The 26149-nt window shown below is 43.3% G+C and overlaps 1 protein-coding gene and 2 non-coding genes across 6 annotated transcripts; all 3 read right to left on the reverse strand.

The window, feature by feature from the left end:
* Positions 1–4065: 4065 nt before the first annotated feature.
* Positions 4066–24775, reverse strand: Kansl2 (KAT8 regulatory NSL complex subunit 2). 4 transcript variants are annotated; one of them, XM_057792086.1, is made up of 10 exons: positions 24678–24775; positions 23937–24195; positions 21480–21658; positions 21044–21158; positions 14905–15068; positions 14517–14683; positions 14052–14148; positions 11662–11915; positions 7199–7306; positions 4066–6108 (listed from the first exon to the last, which is right to left on the reverse strand). In XM_057792086.1, exons 2-10 carry the CDS (start codon positions 24185–24187, stop codon positions 5977–5979), a joined length of 1467 nt encoding a protein of 488 aa, XP_057648069.1. In that variant the 5' UTR covers positions 24188–24195; positions 24678–24775; the 3' UTR covers positions 4066–5976. The 4 variants fall into 4 exon arrangements, with proteins under 4 accessions (XP_057648069.1, XP_057648070.1, XP_057648068.1 ...); XM_057792087.1 differs by having other exon boundaries at positions 11764–11915; positions 24613–24701; XM_057792085.1 differs by having other exon boundaries at positions 24613–24701.
* On the reverse strand, positions 6293–6429 carry LOC130889266 (small nucleolar RNA SNORA2/SNORA34 family). Its single transcript, XR_009058533.1, has one exon. It is a non-coding gene; the product is annotated as a small nucleolar RNA SNORA2/SNORA34 family (small nucleolar RNA).
* LOC130889265 (small nucleolar RNA SNORA2/SNORA34 family) lies at positions 13852–13988 on the reverse strand. Its single transcript, XR_009058532.1, has one exon. It is a non-coding gene; the product is annotated as a small nucleolar RNA SNORA2/SNORA34 family (small nucleolar RNA).
* Positions 24776–26149: the final 1374 nt, after the last annotated feature.

Genomic DNA, 26149 nt, shown 5'->3' on the forward strand with positions numbered 1-26149 from the left:
CTCAGGTTTATGCCAAGTTGACAGAAACCTAAGCAGGACACCTTATAAGACAATGCTCATGAAAGGCAGAGGCAAGTGGATCTCTGCGAGGTCAAGGACAGCCTGGTCTGCAGAGGGTTCCAGGAGAGCTAGGGCTACACAGAGAAACCTTGTCTTGAAAAATAACGACAAAAAAGTCGTCCTCTGACCTCCACACGTGCGTCATAGCATATGCATACACAGTAATAACAATAAAATTATATTGCATTTTAAATCATCATCATTCAATGTAAATACATAGTAGGCACTAACTACTTTGGTGCAGAGATAGAAAAGTGTGCAGATCAGAAAGAGTCCCAATATTTTCAGGAACAAACACTAAATATAAATTTGTTCAGCACTCTACAATTAGAATGATTTTTTTAAGCTTTATTTATTTGTAATATAGTGTTCTGCCTGAGTGTCTGCCTACACGCCAGAAGAGGGCACCAGACCTCATTACAAATGATCATGAGCTACCATGTACTTGCTGCGAACTGAGCTCATCAGGACCTCTGGAAGAGCAGCCTGTGCTCTTAGCTGCTGAGCCATCTCTCCAGCCCCCTTTGATGATATTTTTAAGTCACCAGATATGTGCCTAGAGTCAGGGAAGCCTCCCTGAGAAAATGAATTTTTAAGATGAAGCCTCCTGAATATTAATCAGGAGAAAGGCATTCAAGAGATATTTGCTGGATGAAGCACTGTAGGGAGAGGGGAGGCTTATGCAGAAATTATGAAGCACAAGGGACTTTGCCACGTCTGTGAAATGCAAACAGGCCAGGAGAGATGAGGCTAGAGACAGATGGCATGGCCACCGCCATCCATGGCAAAGAGTCACCCTCCACCTCGTTTCTGCAGACTTGGCAGGAAGCACAGGGCCTGATGCCAGGGCTCTGCTCAGCTTCTTGGAATTCTCTAAGTGTAAAAAGATGTAGGTGGGAAAGTTGAAGATATAGGCAAGAAGGAAAGGCCCATTATGAAAGAGGAATGAGAAGCAAGATTCCTCCTTAATAGGAAACAAAAGTAAAATTCATGCCAGAACTCAGAAGGCCAAGGCGACGTGAGTCCAACAACTGCCCAGGCCAAGTGACAAGCACCAGCAGGGTTACAAAGCAAGTTTTCATCTCAAACACAGCTACAGCGGTGGTTCTCAACCTTCCTAACTCTGTGACCCTTTAGTACAGTCCCTCATGTTGTGGTGACCCCCAACCATAAATTTTTTTTTGTTTGTTTGTTTTTCGAGACAGGGTTTCTCTGTAGCTTTGGTCCCAGAACTAGCTCTTGTAGACCAGGCTGGCCTCGAACTCCCAGAGATCCGCCTGCCTCTGCCTCCCGAGTGCTGGGATTAAAGGCGTCTACCACCACCGCCCAGCCCATAAAATTATTTTTGTTGCTCTTCATAGTAGTAATTTTGCTACTATTATAGTTGCAATGTAAAAACCTGCTATGCAGGTGGTCTTAGGCAACCCGTGAAAGGGCCATTCGCGACCCACAGGTTGAGAACCACTGAGCTACAGGCTCCTCAACCCACCCAAAAGAGCTTATAATGGTTAATTTTGTTGTTTTAATTACTCTCTAAGTTTTAGGAGTATAGGTGTTTCACCTGTACACATATCTGTGCACGGTGTGCATGCCTGGTGCTCTCAGAGGTCAGAAGAAGGCACTGAACCCCCAGAACTGAAGCTACAGACAGTTGTAAGTTGTCTTGAGGATGCTGGGAACTGAACCCTGGAAAAGCAGCTAAGTGCTCTTAACTGCTAAGCCATCTCTTCAGTCTGTGATGCTTAATCTCAACTGTCAACTGTCAAGAGATCAGTAGTGTATCTATGGGGTATCACTTGAGGACATTTCTAGAAACAAGTCAGGAAGGTTCTGACCAAATGATGGAGTCACGGTGTTATGACATAAATGGAAGATGGGAGATGGAACCTGCTTGAAGAAGTTAGGTTCCCGGGGTGTGTCCTTGGAGCTCTATCTAGTCCCTTTCTTCTGGTTCCTGGCCACCATGGTGTGTGCTGTTCTGATTCTCCACACCTCTGCCGTGGAAAGTCAATGTTTTCCTTCCTTAGTTGCTCCACTCAGCTGGTTTGCCGCAGTAGTTACAGTGACTGACAGAGGCTCCTTCGCCTACGTCCTCTCCTGACTTTGACTATCGACCCAGAATCAAGGGCAATCATCCCAACCTACCATCATCAGCCGTATTCCAGAGAAACTGGGGAGACGTGGATGATCATTGTTGCAGAGGACAAATAGCTTTGTTAGTAGAAACGGATAAATACAGGGAAAACAAAGGCCATCCAAAGAGCTAAAGGAAGGCCAAAGGCAGCTACAAAAGGGTGCTATCAAGGCTGGAAAAAGAGAAAATGACTACGAGGAAAATGAGGAGGATGAAAGTCAAGAAAGATGAAAAGAGAATAATGAAGATGATCAGGTTTTGTCTATAAAACATTTAACCCTTGGACTGGAGAGATGGCTCAGAGGTTAAGAGCACTGACTGCTCTTCTAGAGGGCCTGAGTTAAATTCCCACCAACCACATGGTGGCTCACAACCATCTAGAATGGTGCCCTCTTCTGGCCTACAGACATACTGGAAGACAAAGCAATCACATACAAAAAAAAAAAAAAAAAAAAAAAAAAAAAAACCCTTTGGGCCCCTTGTACTAACCTTTTTTGTTTATTTGTGGACGGGGTCTCTCTGTGTGCAACTCTGGCTGTCCTGGAACTCACTATGTAGACCAGGTTTACCTTGAACTTTGTGTGCGCCACACCCAGCTTGCAAGCTAACTTTTTGGTTTTTTTTTTAAGGTTTTTCAAGACAGGGTTTCTCTGTAGCTTTGGAACCTGTCCTGGAACTAGCTCTTGTAAACCAGGCTGGCCTCGAACTCACAGAGATCCGCCTGCCTCTGCCTCCCCAGTGCTGGGACTAAAGGCATGCGCCACCACCACCCAGCTAACTTTGTTTTTCAAGACAGGGTTTCTCTGTAAAGCCTTGGCTGTCCTGGAACTTGATCTGTAGACCAGGCTAGACCAGGCTAAACTGGGCTGGCTTCCAACCTAGAGATCCATCTGCCTCTGCCTCCCATGTGCTGGTTAAAGGCTCAAGTTAACTTTTTTAAAAAAAGGTTTAGTTTTGTATTTTGCCTGCATGTACACTTGTGCACCGGGTGCATGCCCAGTGTCCTTGGAGACTAGAAGAGGCTACATGGTAAGATCCTGCTGAAAAAAAGAAAGGAGGGAAAGGAAGAATTCCTAGACTGTAGGGTTTATTTGTACAGTTGGTATGTGGATCTTTTCTTGCACGGCAAGAATCAAATAGTGCTTAGAGTTGCTCTGGTGATATTCCAGAGTTACTAGCCTTGCTAATAGAGGTTATAAATGACACGGAGCATTAGTAAAGCAAACCCTTGTGTGTGCACAGTAAAATCGGCATGTGGACAGCACTCTCACTGTCTCTGAGGTAGCTGACTGAAGTAATCAACTGAATTGAAAGTCCTGCAGCTACTCTGCAGACATTCTGGGTGCTACCAAACATAATTTGTATCACACTGAAGTAGGCTTTTTAAAAGGTTTGTGCTGGACAGTTGTGACAGCAGCACTCTGGTGGAAGGCAGATGTAAGCAAACCTCCGAGTTAGAAACCCTGTCAGAAAGACATGTGATCAAAGTGCTTCCCTGCGGTCTGTTGTGGAACTACAGGTTTTCAGGTCTCTACTGGGCTGCTACGAGTGACGCCCACTCCTTTACAGATCATTTAGCTTGGCTTCTGTTCCTTTAGCCTCCCACTCTGCCTTCTTTCCATCTTCCCCTTACTTTCACTTCTATCTCATTTCTGACACGTTTCCTAGCTTAGGCTGACTTCCCAACCTTAGAGGTTGGCTGGAACTCAGCACTAATAGCTGAGCGCAGTCTCCCTAGCTCCCTCTTGTGGTCAGTATTAGCCACTGCAGTCATGTGCATTCCTGGGGGTGGGGAGAATGACAGGACCGGATGGGACATAGTCGCACACCAATGACACACCAAAGAAAGTATTCCACCCAAGTAGTTCAGTAATCTGCTGAGTTTATTGGTTTGCTTACAGGAGCATGGTACATCACTGGAAAAAGTTCACCCCAACATTGTGACAACTCGGGCAGATGTCGCATGGCTGGAGCTCCCCGCACAGCCTGCTGAGCTGGTTTACAGTCTGCATAGTCTCCTCTCCCCAGAAAGTAATTACTGCTTATATATCTTTGGGAAGACTTAAGAACCTTGTAGGCTTCAGGAACTTGCTGAGATCTATATATAAGTTTCATTGACTTCCTGATTCCTTGGGCAGCTAAGAGGATACTAATAAAGGAATGTTAGTGAAGTCCAATACAGCACAAAAGGACCTCAACAATGTTGGCTACAGCAGCATGAATAGGCACCGCCATCCCACCCAGCCCTCCATGATCTCATTTCCCAAGCTATCCAACCTTGTCATCCTGCAGCGCTATTGTGGGGCCTGTCTCCCCAGCACTGATGGTCTTGCTGGGGTGGATTACAGCTTGGCCTGGCTCAACTCAGGTTCAACAGATGCACACTGGCCTTTCACCACTGCTGTCTGGCCCAGCACTATGGACTTTCCATTGGCCAAACCTGATGTGGCTGTTTGAATGAAAACTGTCCACTAGTCTCTGGCATTTGGACACCTGATGGCAATTTCTGGAGGCTTAAGGTGATGCAGACTTGCTGCAAAAAGTTGGGCTGAGATTAAAAGCCTTGTGCCACTTCCAGTTTGCTGTTTCATGCTTGTAGTTAAGGCTATGAGCTCTCGGCTTCCTGTTGTCATGCCATGGCCTCTTATCCCTTCTGGAACCATAAACATTAGTCAGAAGCAACAAGAAAGTAACTGAAACAATTGAAAGCAGGCTGGGCTGGCCAATGACCTTCACCTCAGCATACCTTCATGCAGGGAGAAATGTACAGCTCGTACAGTAATGGGATAAGGGCCACCCCAGAGCGCAATCGTAATCGTTTTTCCTCACGGTTTAATTACTTATGTTTTCTGTGAACTGTTGTTCAGGCTTCAGAAGCGTCTGTCAAACGTTTCCCTAAACCAGCCTGACACAAACCTCACCATATATTGCCCCCTTTGTAGACCATTCTCTCATCTCCTCTGTGGGGTTCAACCAAGACCCTAAAGCACTATACAGTCTTGACCCCACCACTGAACTAACCCTCCAGGAACACAATTCTATCACTTCTCTCACGCGGTTTCTCCAGTAATGCCCGTCTGGGGATAGAAATATTATGTACCTTTCCCATCAGATGGCACTGAAGTCCCAGGAAATAATAGAGACACTCAAATACAAAACAAAAACAAAAACTCCACAAATTCAATTCACACTACTTTACATTTCCATAGCATTTTACCATTTAATAGAAACTATATACAACAATTTTGCTATAATTTACACGAGGGAATCCACCAGACATTTACATAAATTAAAGGCAAGGATAATTAAGGAGAGCCCAGATGTGAGAGGTGAGCTGCTTTCCAGTCACTAGGAAAGGGGTTTCTACTGCCCAGCTATGCGGAACTGAGGAAAGGGCTGATCACAGGTCTTTAGATACAGACGGACAGACATGAACGGCCAGCACCTCAGGACCACAGCCCCTGCTGAGATGGATTTCATCCATGGCTTAGGAAATCATATCGCCAAAACGTCTCTTTCCCAGGCATAGACTCCAATATTCATTCCATCCCAAAGGCAGGGACTACCACACTCTCTTCCTTAAAAGAATCCTGTAACTTTTAAATACTAAAGATCCATTCCTCACAAATTTGGCTTATGTTTGCTTTTAGCACTGTATAGGCCCGAAGAAACACCATGTAGTCTGGGTTGCCCCTGTTTAGTGAGAGATGACCCGAGATAAACTTGTTTGAAGAATGAGAAGTTCAGATCCACCAAAGTCAAGCAATTCTGAGAATGAACTATCAACTGATAGAAGTGGGCTCTGGTTTTCCATTTGCAGTAGCCAATCCACGCTGGGGGAATGATGCACAGGCTTTCTCTAAATTTCGAGGTCCCTGGGATCTGGACCCATCTCCAGACACCTGCATCTGGCCCTAATAAATAGAAGTTCTTTGGTTAGAGACTCATCCAATTGTTCTGAAACATAACCCTGATTTATCAATGCCCATTTACAGTAGCTACAAGAAAAAGAAGTAACAATGTGGCTGCTCTCCCCAATACTTTGATGTCCCTGAGAATCAGAAGTCTGTACTGAAGCTGTCAAAGGACAGAACAGAGGGTTGTTTCTTCCAAATGAGAAAGTCATTCTCTATTGAGGTTCCAGAAGAGCTGGTAACTCACAGGAAGATAGTTCTTTAGGCCTCTGCTTGAAACCAACAGCTACAGTATAACTGCTAGTCTTCAGTAAGAGCCATTAGCAACCTCCCTCAGTCTATTCTTAAGAACAATTAGAATGATGAACTCTGACTTAGAAGGGACAATTTACCCACCATCCTCCACTCAGATAAATGTATGCCCTACTCTTGAAGATTGGCAACCATCAGAAGTTCTACAGCTCATTTGGAAAATTAGCGTAAGATGGGCATTCAAAGAGAGAAAAAGTTGTTTCATGTTTTGTTTTTGTCAGTGCTACACATTAAACCCAGGACTTCATACCTTAACTGTAAGCATAAGGTCTATGCTGGCTGGTTCTATGTCAATTTAACAGTCTGGATCATTTTAGAACCTCAACTAAGAAAATGGGAGGGCCAAACTCATTATGAGCAGTGCCACTCCTGAGTCCTAGATGGTCTAAGAAAACTGGCTGAGCAAGCCAGCAGTGTTTCTCCATGGCCTCTACATCAGTTCCTGCTTCCAGGTTCCTGCTCTGACTTCTTCCAGATGAATTGTTACTTGAAGCATAAGATGAAATAAATCCTTTTCTCCCCAAGTTGCTTTTAATCATGCTGCTTACCACAATAGAAACCCAAGAACAATATCTATCAGTGAACTATATTTCTAGCTTGAAAGGGGTATTTTCATTTTATGGTACCCACTGAGAAAACCACCATCTTGGGCACTTTTACACTGTTTGGAAATATACCCTACTTCCTGAACTCATGCCAATCCACAGGGAAAACCTCCGTCCTGGCCTGGTCATTACATGAGGGAATCTAGCTAAGATTCAGTTGTCAAGATACCCACCGGGCCTCCAGCAATGTCTTTGACGGAGTGATCTTCGAGAGTTAGTGAAGGATCAAAAAGTAAGGGTGAAGGAGGGCACGGCATACCATCACCCACCACGTCCAGGTCCTGGGAAAGAAAGAGGAAAGCCTATCAGCAATATTTACAAAATAAAATCAATGAGCTAAAATTGACATAATTTTCAGCAAAGTTCAAAGTAATTCTCAGGTTCCCCTTTCCCCCTTGCTTAGAATGCTAAACCAATCAATCATGAGCCAACAATATTGAAAACTTTCTCTTAGCTGATAATGAAACATAAATCAAGAAGCAGATTCCTAGGAGAAATCATAGAAAGTATAAGAGTGACTAACATGAGCAAAGGAAGAGCAGGCTTAACAGGGATACAATCTGTGTGAACCAATAGAGGATTCCAAGGAAAAGATTCTAGTAACGACTGCACAACACGTGAGTAACAATACCACTGAACTGTAAACTCGAAAGTGATTAAAGTAATAAATTTTATTATACGTGCTTTATTATAATAAACATCAACAAAACAAAACAAACCCCCCAGGACAAGCAGACGGCTCAATGAGAAGAGGTACTTGCTAAGTGAGACGAACTGAGTTTGAACCCCAGAATCCACATGGAAAGAGAAAACAGACTCCTACAAAGCTGTGATGTACTTTTACACACGTGTGTGTACAAACACAGAGATGGAGAATATTTTTAAGAAGATGGCTCAAGGAGTAGTCACTTGCCATCAAGCCTAGTGACTCATATTCAGTCCCCTAGCGCTACACAATGGAGGGAAGAACGAATTCAGTGCATACGTGTACATACCATTGAAAATAAATGTAATAAAAAAACATTCTCTCTGAGGCTAGTTACAGTCAGTCATCATCTAAGCTCCTCACTGAAGTATATGGAAAGAACAATCAACGACTAGATAAAATAACATGAAATCCGCTGGAAAACATTCACAAAGCAAGCAACTAAGAGAAAAGGAAGGTAGGAAAAGAGAAAGAAAGAACCACAGAAACTCAAACTTCTCTGAATGGCAAAGACATAGTAGTTGGCTAATTCCCTACTCCTAGCATAAGCTTCAGGTAGAACTGAAGTCAGGGTCTCTCACAGCAGACAGATGATCATCCTGAACTACATGTATTCCCAGTCCTCTCTTCTTCGTTTCTACTTTGAGATGGGTCTTACTAAGATGACCAGGCTAGCCTTGAACTCACCCTGCAGCTCAGGCAAGACTTGAACTTATGACGCTTCTGCTTCACCTCACAGTAGCTGGGATTACGGGCCTGTGCCACCTGGCCCAGCTAAGCCTCTGAGTTTTAAACTTAATATAGTTCAAGTATTCTGTTTAAAAAAAAAAAAAAAAAAAAAGACATTATATTCTAGACTGTACTTTTCCCACATGAATCAGCCATTCCCAAAGATAATGAGAATCAGCAAACCAAAGACATCTTTCTTGGCTCCTATCTGAAACCAACATTGATATTTAGGGCCCAAGTTACTATAACGGTTCAAGTACTATGTCAACGAAAGTTCCATGACACTTGACAATAGCACAGTTAATGCTTCTAAGTTACATCTAAGAACTTACAGGTCCCACATTAAAGAACAGGCGGGGGAGGGAAAAGAAAAAGGGACACTAAGTAAGAAAAAGTGACAGGGAAGTGACTATGAGCAAAGCATGTTACACGCATGTATAAAGATACCACAAGGAAACCTACCATTTTAGACAACTGTTAGGTACTAATAAAAAAAGTCAGTTTTTATTATTAGTGTACTAACCACCAGGAATAAAAATCATAACCTCTTCATAATTAAGGTGGAGAAAACTGTCAAATTATCTACTCTCCTTAAAAGTCTAAAACCTAACGCCAGACACAGAACTTGACTACCAGCAATCAGGAAGCAAAGGCAAGAGGATCTCTGTGCCTTGTCTACTTTACCTAAATAAATAAACAAAAAGTCAACCATAATTCAACTGGGGGCCGGAGAAATAACTCAGCAGTTAAGAGCACATGCTGCGCTTCCAGAAAACCCAGGTTCAATACCTAGCACCACATGGAACTCCACACAGAACTATAACTCAAGATCCAGATCTGACACATCCTTTGACCTCTTAGGGCACCAGGCATGAACATGGTGCACATACATGCAGGCAAAACACCCATACAAATAAAATAAAGATATATCCTAAAATAAATAAATAAAAAGTTTAAGAGCCACGCATGAGTGTGTATACCTTTAATCCCTGAACTCTGGAGGTAGGTAGAGGCAGGTAGACCTCTGAGAGAATTCAAGACCAGCCTGGGATACATAATATATTCTTTTAAAATATCTTAAAAGACAGCGGCAATTTAAACACACTGCTCAGTGTAAGGAGAAATATAGAGAAACAGTCACAGTTACTAGTATCCATTACAGATGTACTGGAAATATCTATGCCATTCACAGAAAGCAATGTTCTCATACCACTGAGACTGTGGACACTTTTGTTTCCTGCAATCTTTTTTTTGGGGGGGCGGGGGCGGGGCAGGGATTTTCGAGACAGGGTTTCTCCGTAGCTTTTTTTGGTTCCTGTCCTGGAACTAGCTCTTGTAGACCAGGCTGGCCTCGAACTCAGAGATCCGCCTGCCTCTGCCTCCTCCAGCGCTGGGATTAAAGGCGGGCGCCACCACCGCCCGGCCCTGCAATCTTTTTTAAAAGCTTTGGACCACTGTTCACAGCTCTTTCCACCCACCTGTACACAACATACACAAAGTCTGTTTGTGAGAACAATTTCCTGCGAATGCCAGAGACTGGTCAAGAGATTCTTGTGTAGGAGTGGACAGGAAAAGCAGACAAGCCCAAGCAGGAAGTCTGCTCTGGGCTCGACTCCATAACTGGAGTCTCCCAGGTCCTCCCTCAGGAAAGGAGGTCTGTACTTGAAAATTTTCCTCATCGCTAAGTACTTTAACTCACTAGAAACAGAGAGGATAAGTCTCTAGATCACAATAGGAAAAGAAAAAAATGTTAAGATTTATTTATAATATGGACAAGCACTTCAAAGGGCTACATTTCCTGAGAGTCTTATAAGGAGGTGTTTAAATTTCCCCTTAAAATTAGCACTCCAAATTTATGGCTAAGAGGTTCGTAGACTGCACCCTAAACTGCCCTGCTCTGAGAGCAAAACGGGATTGGCATCATCTCTCTCAAAACCATAGAGGGCAATGTAGTTTTCTACAAAACAAAATCCTTCCAGGAACTTCAGCCCCTGGAAGAGGTGAACTCATAAGTTTTAAAAACTCAAGGTCTTCTCTCTTGGTAGAGTTTTACATCACACATCAGTTGCCCCATCAATCTTCATTCTAAACCCCTCAGCTCTGTGAATATAAGAAACCATGCAGGCTCAGTGGTTAGGATTACTCTTGCAGAGGATCCAGGTTCGATTACCAGCATCCACATAGTGGCTTACAACCTGATTTAACTTCAGTCCCAGAGGAATATAACCTCCTCAGGTTTCTGATGCCAGGCATTCATAGGGTGCACATACATACATGCAGGCAAAACACACATATAAAATAAGTATTTTTTAAAAAGGAAAAAAAAAAATCAAATGCCAGTCTTCTTAGGTCATGGTACAAAGCTGGGCTTAAAGTAGCAAGCAAAAATGATAGAAATATTCAGATCCCGTTCAGAACAGCATCAAATATTAAATTAGAATTCAATCAAGTGAAATCCACACGTTGATTAAATTTTGGAATAAAATGTCAATTAAAAATAAACCTTCTTAGCTGAACAGTGATGGCACACCTCTTTAATCCCAGCACTTGGGAGGCAGAGGCATGTGGACCTCAATGAGTCTGAAGCCAGGCTAGCCTACAAAGCGAGGAAGGAAAGTGAGGTATCGCACCACTCAGGAAGCAGAAGACAGTAGGATCTCTCTGAGTTTGAGGCCAGCCAGGTCTACAAAGCGACAGGCAAAGCTACACAGAGAATCCCTGTCTTGAAAAGCAAAACAAAACAAAAACTGAGTATTAAAGATTATTGTGTTTCTTTTTGAGGTGGTAAAAACATCCTCAGACAGTAACAATAGCTGTCTGCATATAAATACCTTTAAAAAAAATAAAATAATAATAATAATAAATCTCTGAACTCTTCTTCCAGTCACATCCCAAATAAAGGAGGCCATGCCTGGGAAGTCTATGCCTCTAATGCCAATACATATGAGACAGACATAAAAAATCATGAGTTCGGGTTCAACTCAGGATACACAGTGAAACCTGTCTCACAACAAGAAAAGTTTGGGGAGGAGAAAAGGTAGAACAGAAAGTATATAATAAAGTAACAAACATATTCAACAACATCTGTATCATGTAAAAAGCTTTATCCATCCTCTTGGCTGAAAACCACTAACTATTCTCACCACTAATAAATAGGGCCTTCTTTCAAGGACCAATCAGATTAGAGCTTCTCTAACTTACATCACTGAACTCCAGTGGTAAACTCTCAGTGGGCTGAAGCTCGGCAGCACTCAAGTACAGATCCATGGGGCCGGCTTCCAGATCGTCTGGCACAGACAGTACCTGCTCGGGCTTATACATCTGAGGAGGCAACTGGAAATGCAGTGGACAGCAGGGATCCTCAGAGAGGCTTACAGGAACTGGTTTGTTGCAGGGTACCTCTTCAGATCCCTGGCAGCATTTGAAGAGAACCTGATTTGTATCCTGGCAAATATCTGCAGAAACAGTTAAGAAAATAGACCCAACCAATCGGAGGCGCACAGTACAGGCGCATGCACCAGGCCAAACACACACATATATACCCCACTACTCAGAGAACGACTATGCTTTTATAGAAACCCAAATGCAATGAGTAATTTTTAGTTCTTCAAATTACTGTCATTTTGCAGCACATAATTTTAGCCCTACCAATAATTTATAACTCATCTTCAATCTCTTTTCCAGGATTCTGGTCAGTTATACGAGCAACACTACGCCATTATGGCAGTGCTAAGAGGCAACAACATGCCAAGGAACATACACTGACAGAGAAAACCCATATTGTAACAAAGAAAAACAGAACATTGTTCCTAATAGCATGACACATTCACTTAGAACCGAAGAACTCACTATGTACCTCCTCATCTTGCCACCGTACCTCTGAAGTGCTGGGGTTACAGGTATGAGCCACTATGACTGATTCTTAAAAAAACTTTTAAGGTAATTTTTTTTAAAAAGTTGTTTATTTGTTGACACAGACAGGGTCTCTTTACAAAGCCCTGACACTCACTAGACCAGTCTGGCCTCAAACTCCGCCAGACTCTGCCTCCTGAGTGCTGGGATTAAAGGTGTGCACCACCATAACCAGCTAAAAGGTTCTGTTTCGTTGTTTAATTAGCTTACAAAGCAACAGGTTTCCATAAGTATTTTCACAGTCCATTTCAGTTGATTCTCATACATTAAACCTTCTCAATCCAGCATTCTCTCCACACTTTACTATCCCATGTGCTCTATAGGCTCTAATCCCCTCCTTTAAAGGCCCTTAACCACCACCCCATACATCACGGGCACTTTGCAGTTTCCTGGCCTTCACCTAGCCCAGTTATGGTTTATGCATTCATCTTTAGAGCCCAATACTTTGCATAAGCATTTATATACTAAGAGCAGTAACTCGGGGGCTGGAGAGATGGCTCAGCGGTTAAGAGCATTGCCTGCTCTTCCAAAGGTCCTGAGTTCAATTCCCAGCAACCACATGGTGGCTCACAACCATCTGTAATGAGGTCTGATGCCCTCTTCTGGCCTGTAGGCATACACACAGACAGAACATTGTATACATAATAAATAAATATTTAAAAAAAAAAAAAGAGCAGTAACTCTAAACAACATGTGGTATTTAGTATACAACTGTAATCCCAGTAGACATTATTGTAAATTTCCCTTCCTATCAAAACAAGACTAAGAGAAGGTTCTATTCTCCATTTCTCCCTCTCCAGACAGACAGGTCACAAGTTTCACAGTCCACCAGTAAACGCAGTTCTACACCAAAAAGCACACTGTATAACAGTTTATATTTACAAATTAGAAAGAATAGGGGAAATAATCCTTCTTTTTAAGTTTCTAATTTGAGTAAGTTAAAAACACACAAGTGGAGCTGGAGAGATGGTCAGAGGTTAAGAGCACTGGCTGCTCTTCCAAAAGTCCTGAGTTCAATTCCCAGCAACCACATGGTGGCTCACAACCATGTGTAATGAGATCTGGTGCCCTCTTCTGGCCTGCAGGCACATATGCAGACAGACACTGTATACATAATAAAATGCAATCTTTAAAAACATATATCAGGGCACTAGCCACACAAAAGGACATCATCGCACAGAAGTTCACAGTACAGAACAATGTTCTGGGCAGAAAACCCACAGCAATCTTTTTTCTTGGTAATAGATTTAACATATATATAACTTGAACAAAAGCTAAATCAATAATGTAGGAGAGTATAGAAAAATCTTGGAATGTCATTAAGACTAGCAGCTACCCACATCTGTCACCAAGGACTCAGTCCTTTCTTCAGCTCCCCTCTCCCCCACTTCATCCACCCCAGTGAGGATTTTGCTGTGACCCAGGGCCTTTGTAGCTAGTCAAGCACTACAGTTATAGAGCTGGGTATCATATCCAGCCAGATGTTTCTTTCTAATGAATTGACCATAACATTTTAAAATTTCTGAAATGGCCAACAGACCATAGAAAGACATTTATTTAGGCACCTGCTTGAAACCAACAGCTTCAGCAAACTGATGGCCTTGATTCAGGGCCGAAGTAAACAAAATCTTCAATTAAACTAGAAAATCAGAACCTAAGCAGGCGGTTTTAAAAGATACGGGTAAGGCAGTGTCTGGTCATTGGAAGAGACTGATTCGAGCAACGAACATCATCCACAAAGGCTAAGCACCTCTGACTGGAACGAGTGGTATGAGCCTAAAATTGAGAAGAAACACAAATAAACCCACACAAGAAGCACACAGCTATAACATTATTCAGTTATAAAAGCAAAGTCAATTCATAAGAAAAAAATAAAACGTTTAACAAACCTATTCACCAATATTTTGTTGTGGTGGGTTTTTTGTTTGTTTGTTTTTGTTTTTCGAGACAGGGTTTCTCTGTAGCTCTGGCTGTCCTGGAACTCACTCTGCAGACCAGGTTGGCCTCAAACTTTGCCTCCCTCTACCTCCCGAGTGCTGGGATTAAACGTGTGCGTCACCACTGCCTGACTTGGACATAGTGTGCTCACAATGATTCTATCAATAAAGAGAATGTGCACTCCCAGAGATATATAAGCAAATTACCTGTTGAGCAGCCCCTTCTGTGGCCAGCATTCTGCGTTCCTTCAGCTGCCTATGTAGTAAGGCTTCTACTCCATAGCGTTGACGATATCGCCTAAGACATTTTAGTCGCTTTAAATTCTCTCTTTCTTTGGCTAAAAGTCCCTCTGGGCCAGTCAGGAGACTACTACCTAGAGAACCACAGAAATCAAAATTTTCAAACAGGATGTCAATCTATTTGGTCTTGAACTCACAGCAAACTCCCTACCCTGCTTCTCAAGTACTGGGATACTTACTACACCCTCATCACTAAAACAAGTCAAAGTGTAACTTGTAACCAAGGATCCATTTCCAAATCTAAGCAAACAAAGACTCACTACACGACAGGCAGATTCAACTACATCAAACTTGCCTAAAGCTTCATGTTCCACTTTTCGGTTGTGTAAATAACGGCGCTTCTTCTCTTTGAGTAGGTGTTGTAGTCGTTTAAACTGATCAATGTACAAAGACTGCAACCGAATTAGCTTTTCTCTCATAATAAGAGCCACTTCTTCAGCTGTGTAGACACCAGCATGTCTGGAATAAAAGAATAAATTCAGCAAAACATTAAAGAAGCAGCAATAATAATGAATGACAAGCATGGTGATGCCTGCCTATAAGCCCGGCACTTAGGTAGAGACACAAGGATCAGTTCAAAGCCTGCCTCGACCAAGCAGCAAATTCAAGGTCAACCTAGATATAAAACCCTATCTCAAAACAATAAAAGTCTAAAAATAGACTCAATTTGTATTTGTTTTTGATAAAGGCAATGCTAACTGACACATCTTAGTAAATAGGAATATTTATTTATTCATTTATTTATGCAAGTATAAGGGAGGCCCTTAGTTCCATCTTCAGCACTAAGAACAAACAAAGGTCCCAATGATCCAGTGCCCTCCCCATGTGCACCTGGGACCTGCACGTGAGTGCTAATGAAGCTGTAAGGTGCCAGGGGCTGAAGTCAGAGGGACTCTGAGTCTCCCGATGGGTGCTGGGACCTGAACAATTCTTTTTGTTTTTTAATTTATTAGATTTTTAAAAAAATACCAATCCAAGTTCCTACTCCCTCCCCCCTCCCATTCACTCCACACACCCTCCCACCCCACCCCCTCTCCATCCTCAGAGGGTAAGGCACATTGCCTTGTGGAAGGTCCAAGGCCCTCCCTACTACATCTAGGCTAAGCAAGGCATACATCCAAAGAGAATAGGATCGTCTAGAGAGATGGCTCAGTGGTTAAGAGCATTGCCTGCTCTTCCAGAGGTTTTGAGTTCAATTCCCGGCAACCACATGGTGGCTCACAACCATCTGTAATGAGGTCTGGTGCCCTCTTCTGGCCTGCAGACGTGCACACAGACAGAATATTGTATACATAATAAATAAATATTTAAAAAAAAAAAAAGAGAATAGGATCCCCAAAAGCATGCAGTAGGGATAAATCCTGGTGCCACTGCCTCTGTCTGCCCCAGACATGCAACTGTCAACCACATTCAGAGGAACTAGTTTGGTCCTATGCTTGTTCCTTCCCAGTCCGGCTGGAGTTGGTGAGCTCCCATTAGCTCAGGCAAACTTGAACAGATTCTTTGTAAAAAGAGACTCAAGGGAGGGAGGTCTCTCCACAAAAGGATACCAAAATGTTATCTCACAAAACGGAACTAGAGGGGAGATGTCTCATTATTTACATATTTAAAATAAACAAAGACGTGAAACATCAAAATTTTACTAACTAATCTATGTTCTACTTTTACACAGTAATTTAACAGAGACCCTCTGGTCAGAACAAATTAGTATTTTTTTTAACAAATTAGTATTTTAATTATAAATATAGCAGGGACAGAAGATGGCCCAGTGGTTGAAAGTAGAGGCCCTCAGTCTGATTTCCAGCACTCACAGCTCATAATTCCTACGAGTTCAGGGAATCCAGCACCCTTTCTGGGCCTCCATGTGCAGACACAAAAACATCAAATGACTCTATGACTTCTAATTTTCCTTTAAATACCATCTTATACTGAGACTTTCTTGCCTTCAAAGATTAACCATGGTCCAGGGGATACAGCTCGAAGGTAGAGTTCTGGTAAAATGCACGTATATGCACGCAAAGCCCAAAATCTAGGAAGACTATACACCAATGTATAATTTGGCTACCAGTCACAAACTTCAAAGGTAGCCTAGAGATTAATATAACCATAGCCTCCTGTCTCTGAATTAAATAATTAAAAACTGAAAGATTAACTATTAATTTAAAAAAAAATTAGCCAGGTCAGGCAGTGGTAGTACACGCCTTTAATCCCAGCACTCGTGAGGCAGAGGCAGGCAAATCCCTGTAAACTCAAGGCCAGCCTGGTCTACAAAGTGAGTTCCAATTCAGCCACAGATACAAAGAGAAGCCCTGTCCTGAAAGAAAAAAAAAAAAATTAGCCAGACATAGTGGATCTTGTAATCCCAGGCAGGAAGAACTCTGTGAGTTAAAAGACTGCCTGGTCTACAGAGTGAGTTCCAGGACAGTCATGGCTATGCAGAAAAACCCTGTCTTGAGGAGAGAGAAAAAAAAATCATTTAGTTAAAAATTTCATTTTAAAGCTGGGCAATGGTAACGCACTCCCAGCACTCAGGAGGCAGAAGCAGGCAGATCTCAGTGAGTTCGAGGTCAGCCTGGTCTACAAAGCAAGTTGCAGGACAGTCAAGAATATTACATAGAGAAACCCTGTCTTGGGGCGGGGGGGAGGGGGAGAGGAAGAAACAAACAAAAAATATTTTAAACTCAATTTGCCTGGTAGTCATTATATTAACAGGGAAAACAAGCTACTAATACTGATATATTTTATATTTTCATTGAGTAAACACTAGCTCCTTTATGAGTTAACACACACAAAATACACATCCAATAGGGCTGGAGAGATGGCACAGCAGTTAAGAGCACTGCCTACTCTTCCAAAGGTCCCAGTTCAATTCCCAGCAACGGCATGGTAGCTCACAACCATCTGTAATGAGATCTGGTGCCCTCTTCTGGCCTGCAGGCATACATGCAGACAGAATACTGAGAATAATGTATACATAATAAATAAATAAATCTTAAAAAAAAATACACATCCAAACTAGTACTAAATGCAAATATGCCTTTAAAAATTAGCTATTTATGAATCTCTGAGTTTGATGCCTTCCTAATCTACACAAAAAATTAGCCATTTGGAGCTGGAAGGATAGCTCAGCTGTTAAGAGCACTGCTTGCTCTTCCAGAGAACTGGGGTTCATTCAGTTCTCAGCACCCTCAGCTGTTCACAACTGTCTATAACTCCAGTCCCAGGAAATCAGATGCCCTCTTCTAATTCATGCACTGTACATAAGTGGTACACAGACAAACTCAAACACCCACACATAAAAATTAAAAATAAAATCTCAAAAAAAAGAGCCACTAGAGCTGAATATTGATGGCACGTCTATGCATTCATGAATCGCAGCGTTCAGTTAAGTTTGAGATGCCTCTGCTACATAAAAGACCTTCTCTTTTTAAGAGTGTGACCATGTGACCAGGAGGTGGTGGCACATGCCTTTAATCCCAGCACTCAGGAGACAGATGAATCCCTGTGCGTTCGAGGCCAGCCTGGTCTACAAGAGCTAGTTCCAGGACAGCTAGGACTGTTACACAGGGAAACTCTGTCTCGAAAAAACAAAAAAACAAAACAAAACAAAATGTTGGTGCACATCTTTAATCCCAATGCTGGGAGACAGAGGCAAGTTGATCTCATGACTTCGGAATCAGTCTAGTCTACATAGGGAGTTTCAGGACAGACAGGCTTATGTAGAAACCCTAGCTCCAAAAAACCACACACACACACACACACACACACACACACACACACACACACACCAAGTACGGCTCCTATAATCAGATCACTCAGATCGGGAAGTTTAAGGTCATCCTCAGTTACATAGCTTATTTGAGGCCAGCCTGGGATACACGAGACCTGGTCTCAGAAAAGCAAGTTAGTTCTTAAAGTCACTGAAATATACAGAATAACAGGGGGGAAAAAAAACTAAACTTACTTCAGGACTGGAAGCAAATCTGCCAAAATTTTAAATTGAAGTCAATCCTATATATGTATTTAGAATAGTAGTTAACATAAAAGAAAAGCCAAGTAAGCAGAAATGAAGAAAAATCTCAAGAACAAACCCCAGAAAATTGTAAAAGTTATGACCAGTCAAGTATGGTGGCACACACCTGCAATTCCATCACCCAGGAGGCTGAGGCAAGAAGTTCTTAAGTTCAAGACCAGCCAGGGACATTCTTAATAAGAATGGTGGTGACAGCTGGGCCAGAGGTGGTGCACACCTTTAATCCCAGCACAACCTCTGAGAGTTCAAGGCCAGCTTGGTCTACAGAGCTAGTTCCAGGACAGGCTCCAAAGCTACACAGAAACCCTGTCTCAACCCCCACATCCCAAAAGAGAATGGTGATAACAATACTAAGAATAAGAGAGTTAGATATGGCTCAGGGATTAAGACCACTTGTTAGAGAGGGCTCAGTTCCAATTACCTCATGGAATCCATTACTCTGGTTCCAGGGTACCCAATGCCCTTGTTTGAACTCCATGGGAATCAGACACACATGTGATACATATACATATATGGAGGCAAAACACACACCTAAATCTTTTTTTTTTTTAATTTTTCTTTTCAGTTTTTTGAGACAGGAGTTCCCTGTAGCTTTGGAGCCTGTCCTGGAACTCACTCTGTAGAACAAACAGGCCAGCCTTGAACTCACAGAGCTCTGCCTGCCTCTGCCTCCAAAGTGCTGGGATTAAAGGTGTGTGCCACGAGCACCAGGCCCAAAAAACAGTAAGCTACTCATCCTATCTAAACAAGACTGTGTTTGCAATAATAGCTGATGCAATTAGCCTGTTTACAACCCTAAAACTCTAATCTAATAATAACTTTATTAAAATAAAATTAAACCAGGCATGGTAATGCACACCTATCATCCCAGAACTCAGGAGGCTCCAGAAGAAATGTTGAAGTGTGAGGCCAATCAGAGCTGATTAGGAAGACCCTACCTCAAAACTCAAAAACACAAATAATATATGAAATTATTTTCACTCTACTAGCAGAGAATATAAACAGTATGGAAGTGAGAACTTAATGAAGGAAACAAGAAACAAGACTTAACCATTAATGCTTTGGCTAAAATGTTATGTTTAAATGAGCTTTAAAAATGAAATTGTTGCCGGGCAGTGGTGGCGCATGCCTTTAATCCCAGCACTTGGGAGGCAGAGGCAGGCGGATCTCTGTGAGTTCGAGACCAGCCTGGTCTACAGAGCTAGTTCCAGGACAGGCTCCAAAGCCACAGAGAAACCCTGTCTCGAAAAACCAAAAAAAAAAAAAAAAAAAATGAAATTGTTAAGATTGTTTTACAAAGCAATTTAATGGTTACTCTACAGAAAAATCCCATCTATAACTATAGTGAGAAAAAAGTTACAATTACTGCAGTGCATTCAGTGTAATCATCAACAACACAAATACCCACCCAGCAACTGTGCCACATTGCTTTAAACCCAGTACCGGGGAGGTAGCGGCAGGCGGATCTGAGTTCCACACCACTCTGGTCTACAGAGTGAGTTCCAGGGCAGTCAGGGCTACTCAGAAAAACCCTGTCTCAAAAAACCAATACATATATATATATGCACTCTTCTGTAATAAGTGAAGATAAACATTGTCTAATTGCTAAGATGATTCAAAAACTAGTACTAGAAGAAACAAAAACTGAGCCAGTCAGACATACATGAGACTGTGCTCAAAAAAAAATAAATAAAATAAAAAATAAAAAAATAAAAATAAAAAAATCAGAGATCTGAAGTGGCAATGTTTTGATATTTCTACAACTCTCAAGATGACCAGGGGCTGCAGCAAACCTTAACATATACATTTTGGGTTTCTACATCAGTTTTCCTTTCATTAGACATGAAACCAAATAAACTACTCAACACTTTTATTTCCCATTTAAAAAGTCAGAACCAGGGCTGGAGAGATGGCTCAGTGGTTAAGAGCATTGCCTGCTCTTCCAAAGGTCCTGAGTTCAATTCCCGGCAACCACATGGTGGCTCACAACCATCTGTAAAGAGGTCTGGTGCCCTCTTCTGGCCTGCAGACATGCACACTGACAGAATATTGTATACATAATAAATAAATATTAAAAAAAAAAAAAGTCAGAACCATAGAATTTTGCAGCAAGTGCCCGAGTATAATTAGCTCATTATTTCTGAGATTTAGGACAGGCACCATTTTCTCTTCTCCAGCCATTCCTACGTCAAAAAATCTCCTTTCTTCCCTACAGCATCTCATGGGAATAACTTTAGTTACAGGACTTCCACAAAGAATCAAGAGATCTTGCCTTGGAGCAAGATGGTGTTGAAGCACGACACTTAAACCCACCTATATGTATTAATTAACCACATGCCACACTACATTTTACATTCTAACTCCATTAAATAATATAAAGTCTTGTGGAGTCACAACTTACTTTAGGGGATCTTCTTGATCACTGTCTATGCTATCAGCTTCACTGTCAGGGTCACCTCTCCATGTCTGATCCACAGTAATGGGTTCCTGATCCCCATCACTCCAGCTGTCTTCATCTGAGGCAAGGAAGGGAGAGCAGCCATTAAGACTTCCCACCTCTGTAACTCCACCCATGAAGCTACATTACTTAAGAGATCAACTTAAAACCTTAAAATTCAAATTTTTAAGTTCTTAATAATTTAACAGAAGGAAAGGTCACCAGATCAGGAGAGTGCATCTAAGCAAACTCTAAACGCAGAACAACTAACAACAGCAACAGCAACCCTGAAGCCTCCGAATCCCAAGGACAACTGCAAATACACAAAGCATTGCACTAAGCCAAGTTCTTTCTTCAGTGCCTTCTACTGCACTCCAGGAGAGAAGACTTACATCCTTACCCAGTATTCGGCTGCCTTCGCTTCGACTGCTCTCTGGGGTCTGAGAGCCCAGCTCTGTTTTAGCGTATGAGCTCAACTGGCACAAGAGGGTTTCACCCATAGGGCCTGGATTATTCTTCTTCATTTGAGCATGAAGTGCTAGAGCATTCCTTCGAGCATGTTCAGCACAGAAAGACACCCTAAGGAAGCAAAACATTAACATTTAATAAGCTCTCTCTCTCTTGAAAGCAGTCAGCAATATTCAGTCACCAATTAATTTTTTTGTCTTTAGGAAATTTAAAATTATTATATTCACGCCTTGGAAACCAGTGTGAGCCGGGTGATGGTGGCATGCGCCTTTAATCCCAGCAGGCAGAGGCAGGTGGATCTCTGTGAGTTCGAGGCCAGCCTGGTCTACAAGAGCTAGTTCCATGACAGGCTCCAAAGCTACAGAGAAACCCCTGTCTCAAAAAATGAAAGGAGAGAGGCAGAAAACCAGTGTGAAAGGAAAGTCGGGAGTGGTGGTACGTGCCTTTAATTCCAGCACTCAGAAGACAGAAGTGTATCTCCAAGTTCAACCTGGTCTAGAGTGAGTTAAAAGACGGGGCTACAGAATGAGACGCTGTCTCAAAAGAAACACAAATCTGAATCAGAAATTTAACAGCCCCCAAGTCAACCTACTTAGAATTTTGGTTTTGTTTTGTGTGGTACGTGTGTTGCTCAAATCCAGAGCTCCATGCATGGAAGGTCTCTAACACCAAGCTACTTCCCAAGCCCACACTAGTTGTTATTAAAGTCAAGTAGCTTAACCAGTGTTCTAGTCAGACAAAACATTCTAACCATAAAAACATTAACAACAATATCTCACGGAAAATCAGACACTTTTAGTTTTCAAAACTAAGTCTGGAAACACATTTTACTATCAATCCACTTTAGATAGATGGTTCAATTTTAAAACTGAAAGATGTATATAAATTACCAAGTAAAGTCATATTCCTGCACAGATTAAGCACATATACGATAAAAGCTCTAAGTTCCTTCCAGAGCGCACACTATACACTGTTCCTACCATTTAACAAGAACAAGGCTGGGCAGGTGAGCCAGCACTCCAACATTAAGAATTAACTTGCGAGCCAATTCAATGACTCAGCAAACAAAAGCACCCACGGTCAGAGCCTGACCACCTGAGTCCCATCCCCAACCTCTTGGTGGAAGGAGAACCAACTCCAGAAGCCCAGCGTCCTCTAAACACGTGTGTGGTAGCCCATATGCACATAATAAATGTTTAAAAATAAAAAACTTAAAGCTGAGTATGGCTGTGCAGACAGTAATCTCTGAGGCAGAAGAATTAGGAGTTCCAAATTAGTCTGGACCATAGTTTAAAAAAAAAAAAAATCACTTAATTTTACAAGTAAGCAATTACCCCTGCCTCAGGTGTCCTTCCAGTTCTCACCATTAGGGAGGGTTTTTCCAGACAAGGTTTCTCCGTGTACCCCTGACTATACTGGAACTCAGATCCCCTGCCTCTGCCTCCCAGTGCCAGGATTAAAGGCTTGTGCCACCATCAGTTCTGATGATTTTAATATTTAGATTCCCTCCCAAAGAATATATCCTTGACTCTCCAGATATGACGAAGCCTACATACTATGATCCTCTTTCCCTTTCTAATAGAAGTCAGGAGACAAGCATTGTGGTGCACCCAAGACTCAGGAGGTAGATCTCTGTATGTGCTAGGACAGTCTGATGTACATAGTGAATTCCAGGGCAGCCAGAGCTAGGAACATTGGCCTTGTCCCCAAAAAAAAAAAAAAAAAAAAAAAAAAAAAAAAAAAAAACACCCACACCTCGAAGGCCAAAAGGTTGCCAAGATGGGACTGAAGAGGAGCCTCAGTGTTAAAAGAGCAAAGGCTGCTGCTCTTACTAGAGGATCCGGGTTTGAGTCCCAACAACCATCTATAATTTCAGTTCCAGGGGATTCAATGCCTTCTCCTAGCCTCTGCTGGCGTCAAGCATGAACGTAGTACACAAACATAACATGCAGGCAAAATACCCATACACATTTTTTTTTTTTTTAAATTGTATAAGGGTTGCAAAAGTGTTCCAAACCAGCCTGGTCCATACGGAGTTCCAGGGATAGAATGAGACCGTCTCAGAAAAATGCAAAACGACAAAGGGGCCGGCCCGGTGGCTCTGCGGGTCAAGCTTAACGACCCACAAGGTAGAAGAATGGACTCCAGCATATCGTCCTCTGACCTCCACACGTGAGTGAAACGAGAACGCGCCGCCCCCACCCACAACACACTACCAACTGGAAATAAATGTTTTCAAATGAAAAGAATAAAAAGCTAAGGGCAGGAGGTCTGGGTGTTGCAATAGGCTCGGCGGCGACACGTGTGCTTTGCGTGCACGAGTCTCAGCACGCATCCACATACCACACACACACACACACACACAAAACACACAGGGATCTACACATACCCATCTTTCTTCTCGGGCTTTGGGGCAGCACTGGGACACCGTTTTCCATTCTTCGTCGATATGTAACTACATTGTTTGAAGGGTGCATTCTTGTCTTCAAGAATATGCTTAATGCAAAACTCCTGCCCCTCCAGACGCGGTTGAGAGCATGGACGGTGAGTAAATGAACAAGAAAGAGGCTCCTGCGATCTGGGCACTGGGGTGATCCTCCCCCGATTCGTTGGCAAGACGTGAATCCGAATCCTGTTCATACCAAAACCTGCAGGAGGCACACAAAAGATCGAAATGGCCTTAACCTTGCCTAAAGCCCTTGTCTGCGTTCTTCCGCGGGTCGGTCGGCAGGGCGAGGGTCGCGCCCTACGTGTCGCCGCCCTCAGGGCTGCTGGTGCTAGGTCACCCACTCACCTCCCCGCCGCCCGCCGCCCGCCGCCCCGGCCCGACCACGTTGGCCGAATCCCCACAGCAGCAGACCGGAAGCGCGGCGCCCCGCCCCCACGCCCCGGCACGCCGCCTTTGTCCCGGCCGCCCCGGAGCTCACAAGCCCCGGCCCGCAGAGCCTAGTCCTGCAAGCGCCATCTTGTCGTACGGCTCCCGGCACTAGAGAACCCCCGGTTCCCGACAGCCTAGCAATCAAGAGTGACCCCCGACGCTGAAAGGGACGAAGTGCCGCGCTGACCTGACAGAAAGGGCGACCGGCAACCTAACAGCAAAGGTGAAGCGCCAGCCACGGCGCCATCTTACCTCCCCGCCGCGCTACGCCGCGCAGTTCACCCTCTGGCCGCTCTGGCCGCTCGGAACGCGGCCTCGCGGCCCCTAAACGCCGATTGGTCACTGCTCTGCAAGTGATGTGCTGCTATTGGTCAAAGGCAACACATCAGCCCGAGGGAGGCGGGGCGGTGAGAAATCTCACGACAGGAATGGTTGAGGTGAACTGTCTGTCAGAAACTCGGCCCGTGATTGGGCCGTCGGAAAGACGGGCCGCAGCCAGTTTCCAGGTCCGGATATTTTTCCGTCTCAGTGTGGTTCGCCTTCTGACGGCCATGGGCTCCAGTCCTCTCAGGCAGCTACTTTGTTACCTTTCCTACACAGCAGGTAAAAAAATTGGACAAGGCTGACCTGTTTATACATGAAAAGGCTTTATTAGTTTTCTATTGTGGAGTTGATCGTAAGGAGAGAATCTACAAACAAATGTAGAAATAGCAAAAAGAAATAATGACAGTGCTATCGTAAGCAAATGGACAAGGGGAAAGAGAAAAACAATAGACTTCTAATTACGGAAAAATTCTAAATCCAAAGCGGGCCAAAAAAGTAATACATAGAATCGCTTCCTTCTAAGTAAGTGTATTGAGGAAGCAGATACCAAACAGTCAGATACTGGCAGATTCTGCTGTTTCTAATTCTGTGTGTTTGCAAGTGTGCCAGTGAATGCCAGAAGATGGTTGATGTCCTCTACTATCCCGCTGTACCTTACTCTCTCCTGGCAGGTGGTGGCACGGGTCTTTAATCCCGGCACCGGGGGACCAACCATCTACAAAGTGAGTTCCCGGACCGCTAGGGCTACACAGAGAAACCCCCAAAAAAAAAGTAGAGACCACCAGGTATGGTAGCATACACCTGTAATCTAAGATCTGAGGACTCTGGAGATAGAGGCAGGGTCTGGTAACCCGGAGCTCACCTTTTATATATTCATATAGACCAGGCTAGGCTGGCCTTGAACTCAGTGATCCTCCTGCCTCTGCCTCCTGAGTGCTGGGATTAAAAGAGTGCGCCACCACGACCTGGTGGAGCTATTTTTTAAAAAGTATTATCTCACTTATTTATTTGGGAATGTCACATGTGTGGAGTTCCGAGAACAATTTGCAAGTCAGTCCTCTCCTACCATGTGGGTTAAGAGAATCAACTGGGCCATCAGACTTGGCTGCAAGAGCCCTCACCACTGAGCAGTTTTTGTTTTAGTTTGTTGTTGTTCTGACTAGGCTGGTGGCCAATAATCCTTATGATTCTCTAGTCTCTGCCTCCTCCCCCATGCCCCGCCCCAGCACTGGAGCTGCAGCCATGCCTGGCGTTTTTCATGAGTGCTGAACACTGGAACTCAACTCCTCACAGCTTGGCACTGTACCCACTGAACCTGCTGCTCAGCTCCGTTTCTAAGTTCTGAGCATTCTGTGCACTTTCCCATTAGCTCTCCTGTATCTCGTTGATCTCCTGTATGT

This window comes from Chionomys nivalis, chromosome 17 (genome assembly GCF_950005125.1).
Source record: "Chionomys nivalis chromosome 17, mChiNiv1.1, whole genome shotgun sequence".
In the NCBI taxonomy this organism is placed as follows: domain Eukaryota; kingdom Metazoa; phylum Chordata; class Mammalia; order Rodentia; family Cricetidae; genus Chionomys; species Chionomys nivalis.

What these genes read in the sequence shown, in the direction of transcription:
- Kansl2 (XM_057792086.1), bottom strand. Translation starts at nt 24,187, where the DNA reads ATGAACAGGATTCGGATTCACGTCTTGCCAACGAATCGGGGGAGGATC. An exon ending in CGAAGGCAGCCGAATACTGG is followed by an intron (nt 21,159 to 21,479) that starts GTAAGGATGTAA and finishes TCCTTGCCTCAG; the next exon opens with ATGAAGACAGCTGGAGTGAT. An exon ending in CAGAAGGGGCTGCTCAACAG is followed by an intron (nt 14,149 to 14,516) that starts GTAATTTGCTTA and finishes TCTCAATTTTAG; the next exon opens with GCTCATACCACTCGTTCCAG.